A 13469-nucleotide genomic window follows, 5' to 3' on the forward strand; every position below is an offset into this window, starting at 1 on the left:
ATTATATACAAGTTACTACGTAACAGATACACTCCTATGGATGGAGGGTGATCCCACGCTATCAATGCCTATCACCCCTATCAGGGTGCGGGTGACGCAACATCCTTGTATCATAGTTTGTATACTATTCGCAGAGAGGTAGTTATTCATTAGGCATAATATGTTTTTTTTTTCACACTAACCTCTCTGTTTATCTCTACTCTTCCTGAAATCATTCCCGCACCGAAAACCCCGATGTATGCTAATGGCCTTGTTTTAATTTGTGTATACCCAAAAGAAAATAGTTTCAATGATAAACTAAAATATCAATAAATTGTAAGGTAAATGTACCAGTGCTTGTCACTGTCCCAATAGTTGGCATATTTAATCTTATGCCATAAGCAACAGAGATGACCGCAGAGTATTCTATTGTGCAGATTTGTACTATCCCAAACAAAATGTCCAATTTTACTTTCGCAAATGCAATACAATGTGTACCGAATTCCCAACATTCGCAAATGCTAATTTCACTTGAATTGGTTCAGTGGTTCAAACATGAAGTGGTGACAAACAGCCAAACATACTTTCACATTTATAATGTTAATATGGATAGTATGAAAAATAACAAACCAACCGAATATACACAAAAAAAAAATTAAAAATCGGTCAAGCCGTTTCGGACGAGTTTGGTTACAAACACTGTGACTCAAGAATTATATATATTAGAAGATAAGGATTACTAAGACTAATTTTCACTTTATATTGTCAACTACATTTGCAATATTTTTGCAAAATTTATTGCAATGGGAATGCAGATGCGAATATAAAATAAATGTGGAATATTTACTAATATGAATATTATCTACAACATTTAGCACACTTATTAAAAAATGTATTCAATTAAGTTATGCAAATGTCTTAGATCTTGGTTAAAGTAAAACTAAAATATAATTTATATAAGACTAGAATGTGTAAAAAGCGATCGAAGATTTCTAATCTGATATTTGCACAATAAATTGAGAAACTATATTGCGCTAATAAAATAACGCACGGAATGACATCTTAGGAATTTCTGAGAGCATGTCATGACTAATTAATGAAAAACACAATTAAACATCTCCGAACAAACGGCCCCGCTTGTGACTCACAAGTTGCGGCGATTTAAAGTATTTATATTCCAAATAGAGTCAAAATATACGAGACTTTTACTCAATCGAGGGCACCTTGTGCGCACTGGACCTTGACAGGCGTAAGAAGGAGTGCCTCGGTAATATCAGCCCATATACGACCAAGGCTGATTTAATCTAGATTTAGAACTAAATACGGGATCTTGAAGTCAAAAATCGACAGTACCTTACGCTCCTCACGTCCCCGTGACAACCCGGAGGAATAAGGGTGTAATTCAACTTGGTGATGTCGTCCTTGAGCATATCGTTTACAGGTATCATCCACTCCATTATTTAAAATTTGATTGACTAAATAACAATTTAGACTTTTTTAATGGATGTTTAAATAAATTAGAAAAAAAGTCAAGACGACTGCAGTGTAAAAATCTTGGTGGACTGGCGCATCGGTGTTGCCGTGCTCGGCTTAAGATAGTGTCAGCGGTTTGAAGGCGGTTTGGCTTCAGTGTAGCCTGTTAATTATTCAAAATGTCAAACCAGTATTATCCCTATTCCTACTTTTTCCCGACTTATTCCCTATTCCCTTCTTATATTATAAATGCGAAAGTAACTCTGTCTGTCTGTCTGTTAAGCTTTCACGTCGAAACCACTGAATCGATTTTGATGAAATTTGGTGTACATACATAGTTTGAACCCCAAACAACATAGGATAACTTTTATTCCGGTAGAGGGCGCCACCGCGCGCTAACCTAGATCCGCGCATACGAACTCGCGGGCATAAGCTACTTTTTTAATAAATAATGTTTTACCTATTAGAGCATTAACATATAAATCGACCGATGATTTTGATCATTTATCTACCATTACCATTCGTAATATTTCGTTTTCTACATTTTTTTCACCGAACAACGGCAATCCCACTAGCACTAGAATCTGAAACCGTTTTCAGACAGTCGTTTCGTCGTTGGCAAAATTTTAATCTCAGACCAATGAATATCTTTGTCTTGCCCTGTGGTCTTGCCTCCTGAGGCCCACGTCAAATTTCGGTTAGTAGCAGAAAGGTAAGGTTAGTAGAATTCATGTAAAATTAATTGAAACAACTGGTAAGAGATTCGCGCTGTCATCGTTCATCCACCATTACCTCTCATATTTCGTTTTCTTGATTTTTTTTACCGTACAACGGCAAAAACTACTAGACACTGGCAAAATTGTCCTCCAATGGACAGAGCCATATTTTTTTTAAGAAACAACGGTAAAAAGTTGAAATTTGCTTTGACGTATGTCATATTTTTTATGATAAATAAAATAAAAACAATTCTATTACCCAATGTAATGATTGATGGTGATGATGATGGTAATTTGCATAAATTTAAAATAACGAAGTTTCATGCCGTATAACATTTTTAGACCAGTGATACCCGAACATGAAGTGGTCTATATCGACCCCCAGCAGGGCTACTACCTGAGGCTACTACGAAATTCGAAAATCGAAGTTCGAGTCATTCGGTCCCACTGACACTTATTCTATAATACGAGAGCACAGATTACTAATATGTAGATATTAGTAATCTGTGCTGACAGACAGACACAGACAGACAGACAGACAGACAGACATGGCGAAACTATAAGGATTGCCATTTTGGCTCCGGAACCCTAAAAAAACGTATTATAATAGCTAAATTAAACCTGTTGACGAGATTCGCGCTGTCATCGTTCATCCACCATTACCTCTCATATTTCGTTTTCTAGATTTTTTTCTACCGTACAACGGCAAAACCTACTACCTACCTACTAGACACTGGCAAAATAATTGTCCTCCAATGGACAGAGCAATATTTTTATAAAAATCTAATCTCTAATCTAAACCTGTTGACGTATGCCTTAGTCGGCCTCACCTTAGTCTGACCTGGCAATTTTTGCAGTCCGCTCACATTTATTATTATTATTATCCATAGACGAAGGGTACAGAAAAATAATGAACTATTACACGTAACACCATTTATTAATCAGACAGAGGTTTATAATAGACGAAGGCGTGGTACACATGGCACCAAACTTATGCGTTCGGGCGGACAAAACCGAAATCAAGTTCAATTTACAGTAACTGCACATAAAACAGGCGATAACGGCGACACATCAGCCCGCAACAAATAAGTTTGTCATGCCACAACTATTAAATCGTATAACATTAATAATTGTTAATTATAATCAATAATACAAGCTCAATGAAATTTAATTCCATTGCCATAGGAATGCGATTTAAATTCATCAATTTATGTGCATTTTAAGAAAACGTTACCTCCTGAATCAATACTAAGAGAGGTGGGATTTGTGATTGCAAAAAGAAATTGTATTAAAATATTAAGCCCCATTTAGACCATCCAAGAACTTGCATACAAATTGCATTACATCGCAGATTATTGAGAGATAATAATAATATATGAATAAGTTAATAATATATCAAACAAATACCGGAATGTAGTGAAACTTGCATGCAAGTTCTTGAATGGTCTAAATGAGGCTTAATTCGTAATTATTGGGCTGTTTTATAGGTTTTTTTTTTACATTCAGACGTCACCTTATTACAAGAATTATACTGCACAAAATACAAATTTGTTTCTATCGTCAGGTTGCAAATTTAATTACCTCAATCATTCTCCCGCCTCTCATTTTAGAGCCTTTTGGAATGTGAACATTGCTTAAGAAATATATTAAAAAAACGTTACAAAATAATTGATTGGGTAATTATACTATATCAAGTGAATTTATTATCTACACGGTTGAGATGGTTTGGTGTTGTGCATTGATTTCTTGAAAACATTTTTCCTTTCGTCAGTTTCATTAAATTATAATATGGTAACTAAAGGCACGTCATAATCATGACTGAAAATATTAAGATAATCAATATTAGTTTTTACTCTGTAGATAATAAGCGCAGCCTTTAGGTGCTCTTCTTAAGACTGCAATGTTTTGTGCGTGCTATGGAACTAAACAAAATTGTGCTTATCTCTTAAGCTTAAATTCGGACTTTTCACTTGATTATCTTTATAATTGAAAGTTAGATGATTTCATTTATAATTACAAATATAAGATTGTTTTTTTGGAATCTTTATTTATTATTTCAATTCCAAATTTTTACTTTCACTTGTCACTGCTTAAGTGGCTAAATAAGAAACAAACAAGCTGAGATATGTGGTGCATAGGGGAAATTCGTGTCTGTACCGTTGACCAGCAGTGGTGTAGCGGTATAGCACGCGGTACGGAATACCGAGGACCTGGGTTCGATTCCCAGTGCTGGTCTTATTTTTCTGGTTTTTCTGTGCATCTATGTTTCAGTTTGTATTTTCAATTACAAATATACTCAAGTAGGTAGTCTGTAATTAAGCAAATTCAGTTCGAACACCAGATCGATATTTATAATTCACTTGACACAAGTTTATAACACCACGATCAGTAAGTACATTATAAAAATAATTGCACGTTAGGCCATAGTATTATATTCAATTCCTTCGAAATATCCTTAAATATCAATCGTAAATTATATTAGTTGGGGAAAAATTCAGTCAATTACATAATTATGCTAGAGATAATCACATACTTGCAAAAGCGTTGGGTAGTTTGATTTATTTTATACCGGGGCTTAACCAACTGAAGTGATGCGATCCAATGAGTAGATAGAAACAATTTACAAACACCAGCACCACTACCATGAGTTTACAGTGACCGTACTTGATAGCCACGGCGTAAATTATTTGTAGAGGCGCTGTACAATTCTCCATACAAATAATTTACGCCGTCGCTATCGAGTACGGTCACTGTAAACTCATGGTAGTGGTACAGGCACCAAAATTGTTGAGTGACTAATGAAATTCTTCAGTTATCTATGGATAGGAAGATGGCGAAATAATTTGGCGACTACGATTAAAAATTAGATAATTATTTAAAAAAGAAGTATTTTTAATATGAAACTACCATGAGTGAGACTCACTCATTTTAAATGATATTGTAACGGATAACTCACGTCTAAATCGAGTTTGGCTCGACATGTTTCGAGCTATTTCGGCCGCGAGCAGAGCGGTGGCGCGTAGTGCGCGTGTTACGGCAGCCGCCAAGTGGCGTACTTCTGAGAATAAGGGCTACGAAATAGCCCGAAACATGTCGAGCTAAACTCGATTTAAGACGTGAGTCCGTTACATTATACTTTAATATAAGACAGAAGTACTTATCTATTGGTTCATCACTTCAAAGTTCATTGGTTCAACGCAGCCTAAGCATATTGTGTAGGTACTTGATCAAGCCCTAGCGTAAAATGCCTATTGACAACACGTTGCGTTTCAATATACTGAGCGACAAAAAATCTGGCCCTCAAATGTATGCAGTTATACATAATTTTGTATCATCATCCCAGCCTATATACGTCCCACTGCAGGGCACAGGCCTCCTCTCGGAATGAGAGGGCTTGGGCAGTAGTTCCCACGCGGGCCCAGTGCGGATTGGGAACTTCACACACACCGTTGAATTGCTTCGCAGGTTTGTTGTGCAGGTTTCCTCACGATGTTTCCCTTCACCGTAAAGCTCGTGGTAAATTTCAAATGTAATTCCGCACATGAATTCCGAAAAATTCAGACGTGCGAGCCGGGGTTTGAACCCACGATCCTCTGCTTCAGAGGCCATAGGTCAAACCACTCGGACACCACGGCTCACGGCAATTTTGTATGTAGTGGCCCAAATTTTCTGCCGCTGAGTATATTTTGGAATGGGTGAAGAAAAGGGTTTTTAATCGTACTATTATATCCATAAGTGTGGATATAATTTATATTATATGGGAGTACAGTAATTTCGTTTTCAAAGCGTGCATCATAATAATGTGAATAGTACGTTATTTGATAGTTATTTTGCAACTGATTCTTATTTGATTGGTTTATTTTAACCATACAATATTGTTGCTTTTAAGCCACGTTACACGTGTTTAGTATAACGAATGAACGTGCTTTATACTTGCGGCGAAAACGACACTAAACTAATATAATTTAGGTTGTAGGGTGTGAAACTGTAAACTGTAATGGTGAGGCGAGAAAATACTTAGTTGAAATGTGTATGGCAAAATTTCAGTTCCCTACCGCAACTCGTGGAAACGCTAAGTATGGATTGGCGATTGGCGAGGATGTGCGATACGAGAATTGAATTTTTCTTATTGTAAAAAACAAACTTAGGTTTATGACGTGATGATGTTAATATGAATACCGCTTCGCCACAAATATGAATGCCCGTTACAATACGAAATTGCGTAATAATACTGTTGAAATCTGCAGGATTGGCACATGACGTATCTATAAATACATATACAGGTCGAAAAATACTTTTTTATAATTATTTTAAGAAATTAACAGGACCTGGCCAAGAATGGACCGAAATATCTTTAATCACATTTTTGTAAATAGGACTTTTGAATGTAAATATAGCACGAGTTTATCTTGAGACAAATTTTAACATAGATTTTTCAATTATCGCTTTATACATTAAGCATAATTAGTCAGATAAATGACCATCTTTATAATTTTAAACAACGTCAGATGCATTATATGCATGATGATAAGAAATTACATATAAACGACCGATGTGGTGGTTTATTTTTGTTCGGTACCTTAGTGTGCGGAAATAATAAAATAAAAGTGTAGTTATAGCTCAACTGCTTCTTTTCAAAGGGATTTCTTGCTCTGTATTCGTTAGCATAGGTATAAAGTGGAGGAAACTTTCAGCTTCTCATGATAAACTCGCCCAAGTGCTTTAGACAAAATGAATGCTTATGCCACTAAAATCAATTGTATTACTAACAACAGCAACAATTACAAATTCACATACTGGCTAACCTTAAATAACTTAATAATTTCGATTTAATACAACATCACAGTTAAATTATAACTTGAGGGCTGAGAGAAGTCTGATGACACAGTTTTGGCGAAATGTCGCTAGATGGCGTTAGTATCGTGAGGGCCGTTTGACGTTTGCTTGCGATTGGCTCATTTGGACTAATCACGAGCAAATGTCAAACGTCAAACGGACCTCACGGAGTAAACGCCATCTAGCGACATTTAGCCTCTGCGAAAAACCTTAATTATGCTTCGGTAATTTGTCCAGATATTCAAATGTCGGCGTAACTACTATTATTTAAATACCTATATGAACAGAAAAGTATTGAAGCCGCAACCTAGGAATTGAAGGTGTTTTTCGAATTTCACTAACCACTAAAAAATTAAAGAGTTTAAGATGGATTGGATTACAGCAGTGACGCTTAAATGGTTGTTCTAAATTAAGATACCTCTAGAAGAGTTCAATTTTTTTATTTTAGTGACTGTTAACTCAAAAAATCTTTTTAATTTAAAATTAGAAGCTAAGGTTAATCAAGTTAATTATGTAATTTTTATTGAAGTACAGTTTAAATTAAAAAAAAAATAATGATTGAAATAAGTTTTCCGTTAAAATAATATTAAAATCGTCATCTTAAGTCTCAGCCCGAACAAGAAGCATCCATTACAATCTGTAAGTACCTTAAACAAACTACTGACAACAATCTCCTGCATGCACCTATAATTAACTGTTTAATTAACAATCATGATTCGTTTAGAATAAATATCGCATGAAAACTATTTACAATTACAATCATATTTAGGTAGAAAACATCTCCAGCTCACTAGCTGCCTTCCTAAATATTATTTTAAAAAGCGAGACAAAAGCTTGGAATTTGATCGTAAATTTCAAAAACCTTTGGACCCGGAAAATTTGGTCGTGATTTTTTTAATTGAAGATTTGGAGAAATAATTGCGAGATATTTAGCTGGTTTTGATACGAATGAGCATTGGTGCGACATTAAATTGACTAAGGGAAATGTAAATAAGTGATTTGATCACTCTAAAATTACCTATCGTAGATCGTTCAGATCATCCAGATATCATATTACTACATGTACATGTCACTGCGGTGCTTGAAAAAGGAAATCAGGAATAGTTGTTTAAAATTTGTCTTACTTATTTTTAAGTTTACTGTTAACTTGACGGAATTACATGTTTCAATCAAGCTCGATTCTTAGCATGAATAGCTGAATTTTATATATTATATGACGCACTAATGCTCAGTCGAAGGAAAAACATGAACATTTCGGTGAGTTGGCGACACTCGATGAATCGCTGCTAAATAACTGAGTTATCGATTGTTGATTATACAATTTTCAGTATTTTTTTGACGGGCAGATATTTGTATATGAATACGAATGTTTATACTTGAGTCTTGGATATTTAAATTTATTTAAGTATATATTTATCTATATAGTGTATGCTATATATCCGTTGTCCCATACCCATAGTACAAGCTTTGCTTAGTTTGGGGCTAGGTAAATTGGTGTAATTTGTCCCAAGATATAAAAATAATAATCCGATTTACAAATTGCCTTGTAAATTTAGGTAAATCGTTGTCAACTCACCGAAAGTGTTTCATTAAAAAACCGTTACGAAAAGAAGGAAACGTTCCCAATTGTGTTTTGGGAACTCTATGCATTACTTATTTTGTGCTTCGGTAACTATTGGTGCGAACACATATTTATTATTATGCACAGATAACATTAAATAATACGTCGTATACGTTTTTATGAATATCTTGCCTTAAAACTAGTCTATTTGGCTACATTTTGGTTTTAAAAAAATACCCGTAGGAAAAGATTACCCCAAACGTTACTTTACTTTTGTCCGTGATATATTTTTATGATAACCTGAGGAGATAAACTGGATTTACTGTCATTCAGTGCAAATGGATAATCACCCAGAAAATGAATACCATCCAGAGTGAATTTTGTCTAAATTTAATTGTTCTGAAAAATACAACCAATTTTTTTTTTGTAAATTAATTAAAACCACATGGAATATTTACCATTATAAAATTTACAAATAAGGAGCAAAATGAAATAAGTAATATGCGAATGTTGTCTTAATCAAGTCATGACTTAATATTTTATGTAGACCCGAAACACATTTACAATTCGTCTTATTTCTCAGTGCACGTAAATACAAGTAGCCATTTTTTTCCAGCATAGGTACTTCATATTCATTATACTAGCATACTTCATATTTTACCATGGGACAAGATTTCATTTTAGACGATATTCAGAATGGTCAATTTTCCTTGTTTTGTTGATGTATTTCAAATTGTCATTTTTCACCTTTAACGTATAATTTCGAGTATTCCATTTTCCATTTGACACCAAATTACAGTAAATTATAAATTTCTAAACAGAAATCGAACCCTTTTAACTAATTACAACCTACTTAAGTGTTAAAATTATAAATACTTAGGGCTAATATTTCATTTGTTTTGTGGGGCACAGAAAATGAACCCAATATAAAACAATACAGAAAGATTATCCAATCGTCACAAAAAAAATGCGATTCGTGGTTGTAACAGGAACACAAAAATCAAGTACAGTCGAGTTCATAAACTTGTGAGCAAAAATTTTATCAAAAATATCTGAACACGCTTCTACGCCGTTAATAATACATAGTCGTGTTCATATATTTTTAATCAAACTTTTTACTGACATCACCAGCTTATGAACTCAACTTTCATTTCTCGCTAGAGTCGCGGCGTTCAGTGAATATAACACTTCTTGAAATTAATACATTTAACTGGTGGCGCCATCTATTAACCGTGTCGTCTTCCTCGTTATATTTACTAAAGCGCTGCTTCATTCATTGTCTTTGTGTCTGTGTTTGCTTAAAAATCAACTTATTTGTTAAAACCAATTGTACTCGCCAAGTAATATCATGTACTAAACAACTCAAACTAACAACATTTTGTACTCGTATTTTTATCCTTACACTAAAATTGAGATACTTGCAAATACTTTTCGTCTTAAAAAATCATTTATACAGGTGGTGTACTAATTCTTCTAGAATGTCACAGAAGGTTGAGTTATTTTGACGGAACGCCCCTGTAAAGATTTTAACGGAGTTTTTGATTTAAAGAGTAGTCACGCGTTTGACGCGTGTAGTATACATAGTTAACTAGGTATAGTTAAAAAAAAAAACCGAAACGATACCTCCGCATGCAATGTAATTTTTGCGCAAAGTACTTAGTTTCTATCAAACAAATGTGTACAGAGGTATTTAGTCAGACTAAACCCAACCAGTTCCTGAAATATTCCTGAATAATTTGAAGACATACTGCTTAAAGTGAAAGGTCAAAGTGTAGCCAAATTTAAATATACTTTTCTTTAAATTGCATTGACTAAGTTAAGTAAGCTCGATATCTTAATTACAATGGTTGAATTGGTTTCGAGTTCGATTCGACCACGCCACTTTGTCAATAGATGGCGGCTCCGATTTGATAGTCGCTGAAAAAAGAAACGGTCAAACGCGGCATATATTCGTATGTTTAATTCACTAACTCTTAATTTGGCAAATGTGTTGTATATAATTTCGATGAAATTTGGTACGTAGGGGTTTTCGGGGATGACAAATCGATCTAGCTTGGTCTTATCTCTGGGAAAACGTAGGTTACCGAGTTTTAGCTCGAGCGGAGCTCGGTCACTCAGGTAATTTTATTAAAGCAATAAACTTAAAAAAAGATCGAATTCATGACCCGTCGTCGTCGAACTCGAAACTTCGGTAGAAAACAGACACTTTTACTGCATAACTATAATGATTATACCGAAATAGCTACATCTAACACATTAATAAAAATGTTTGAGACGCCGCGAATCTATCTTATTCAGTTTCAGTAAGCTGCCAGATTGTCGCTAAGTTTAGTATCTTTTCGCTTTGACTTTGCATTCACTACTGGCATATTTTTCAGATTTTCCGCCAGATGTCACCACTTGACGCGTATAAGCGTTCACTCAACTTTAACCCTAGTACCTTAAAAGGAAGCGTTCATAGTAATACAGTAACAAATTAACTCAATAGTAGCGTTTAAGGCGCTAGGGGGAATGACAGTGAAAGTTTGTAGCAAAAAATGTGTTTAACTAATCGGATAACTATCCTAGACGGCTAAACGCGTCACCTAGACGACTATAAGTGTTGCAATGAGGTTTTTCAATTTCACAGAGGCGAAATATTACTAGATGGCGTTAGTATCGCAAACGTCAAACGGACCTCACGATACTAACGCCATCTAGCGATATTTCGCCTCCGTGAAAACCCTCATTCGTCATTTATTGATTCATTTAGAATAAAAGCGATGTTTCGACAGCAGACCAGACCGCCTACTTTGTAAAATGTAAAACTACGTTTAAACGTGTCTTGTGTCCCATTGTTACTTAAACAAACGCCTCATACATAAATCTGTTTATAATAAAACTTACTAGGTACTTTTAAAATCAGGTAGGTACACAGCTCCACCATCAAATTGACAGAAATGGCGTAGCGCAAGATATTTTACTAGAAAGTACTCTTTAAGTGCTTATGTTTATTTGTCAATAGCGACGAATGTTTTATGGCAAATAAATGTTTTGCACATGATGATGATGTCGACCTTCGAATAATGGTTACTTATATGAAAATGGCGAGACAGTGAGACAGGGCTGTGCACTATTAGGTAAGATGATTTGAACCACTTTCTGTCCCAGTATCCCCTCTCTCTCCAGCAAAAGAAAAAAATTTAAACATTATTAGGTACCTACAATCCTCCACATTTCAATCTTAAGTAAGATCAGAATCTCATAACATCTATCAAAATCGCAAATAAAAAAATACAATTTTTGCTTGAGTTTGTGATCTTACGTAAGAACAATCTAGAACTCCTCTCAAATCATGTAACGTAGTAAACAAACAGCCTTGTTGTTGTTGAACACGATGCGACATGCTTCCATCCATCACACTTACATGTGTAGAGCTACAAGAATCCTTTAATTTCGACCTGATGGGCACTAATCCACAAAATTATTCTTCGTACTTATGTTTAAGAGTATTAAAACTGATTACATTTCTTGTAAAATAAACTTGCGCGTTCACTCTCGTTCACAACCATGCCTCTATTTTCACAACTATCTACTACCATCCTAACCTAATCTCCAGGCGAAGTAATCCAGGTAGAAAACCCTAGTTCAATGGTAGAAAAAATTGCATTTCCTTTGCCATTTCTCATTATTAAAAAAATGTTTAAGTCATCTTTTCTTTTCGGCCAGATATATCCAAAACCGCGTCCAAACCACCGCCGAGCCACCATCATGTTTTTTTTTTGTGGCAGTAAAGCCTCGATCGAAGTCTTCAACGCGTCTCTTTCAGAGTAACCCAGTCCGAAAGAGACGCAACGCAACTTCAAGAAAAATAATGTGGCCCAGTACATTCTTTTTGCTTCAACAGTCACATCAGAATTAAAAAAGTTTTTTTAAAGTCCTTTCCAGGGTAACTAGCACGAAGCTTAATGTTTGTCTTAGTCTTAGTAGATCACTTTTGAACACCTTATTCATAATTTCTCGCACAGCTCCTTGCTTTGCTCAGCGAGCTGTCGCAATATGTGAAACTCTTCTTTATAGTATAGTATCGTATCGTTCGTCTTCTTCCAGTGTCATCAAAATATCATCAATTTCAAGCCATGACGCTTATCCCAATCTAGCGTTATCCAAAAATCAAGCCACAGCGATTTTTATCATAAACCTTTTCCTCCTACAATATTAGGATACTACAAAATTAGCAATTTGTTCTATTGTCACAAAACTAGCCTCGCTTGTGTGACATTTATGGATGACAGTGTTGCCAGCTTAGCGACTTGTCAATGTCACTAAATAAAGCGACTTTGGGACTATCAACGAGTTTTTGAAGAGTTTCATACATCTCATCTCTTCTCTTCACCAGCTGTATATCGACAGTCACTTTTTCGAGTTGGCAACACTCGAGTCCCATTCTAGCTCTTGCCATCAGAACGAACTAGTGTGTCTCGGCGACCGTGAGCACGACGTTATCCTTAGTCATCGGGTTCTCTATGATGTGGACGGGCCGCTTGCGCCGCAGAGAGTCCGCGAAGCTGTGGGAGCGGCGCGGGCGCAGGAGGGCCTCGATGTCGCCGCTGCTGCGCGACGCGGCCGGCGGTCCCCCGCGCCCCGCCAGCGCGAAGTCCGTCGACATTGCCCTGCGGAAAAAGAGATGTTTAAACATCACATAATTGTCATTAGAGTCACCCGGCACCCGACCAGCAACGCCTCGACTTTCGGCGTCCACTCGTTGTCGTCAGGTGGTCCACGGGTGGACGCCGCGTTGACGAGTGGACCTCGCGTGGTCCACGAATTTCCTAGTAGTCAGTATGGCGGCGAGCAGCGGGCTGTCACCGAGTGGTCCACTCGCCGTCCGCGCGTGGCCTCGCGAGCGAGGCGATCCGGAGACG

The 13469-nt window shown here is 36.1% G+C and overlaps 2 protein-coding genes across 2 annotated transcripts in view; both read right to left on the minus strand.

The window, feature by feature from the left end:
• The window catches only part of LOC141437974 (alpha-tubulin N-acetyltransferase 1-like), a 30596-nt gene extending 29059 nt beyond the window's left edge, over positions 1-1537 (minus strand). The window contains 1 exon segment of the mRNA XM_074101586.1: positions 1333-1537. Within this exon segment, the coding sequence (XP_073957687.1) occupies positions 1333-1436 (104 nt within the window). The 5' untranslated portion in view covers positions 1437-1537.
• Positions 1538-3084: 1547 nt separating this feature from the next.
• The window catches only part of LOC141437812 (adenylate cyclase type 5-like), a 167748-nt gene continuing 157363 nt past the window's right edge, over positions 3085-13469 (minus strand). The window contains exon 27 of the mRNA XM_074101337.1: positions 3085-13217. Within this exon, the coding sequence (XP_073957438.1) occupies positions 13016-13217 (202 nt within the window). The 3' untranslated portion in view covers positions 3085-13015. The remainder of the gene's footprint in view (positions 13218-13469) is intronic.

The sequence above is a fragment of the Choristoneura fumiferana genome, chromosome Z (genome assembly GCF_025370935.1).
Source record: "Choristoneura fumiferana chromosome Z, NRCan_CFum_1, whole genome shotgun sequence".
NCBI lineage: Eukaryota > Metazoa > Arthropoda > Insecta > Lepidoptera > Tortricidae > Choristoneura > Choristoneura fumiferana.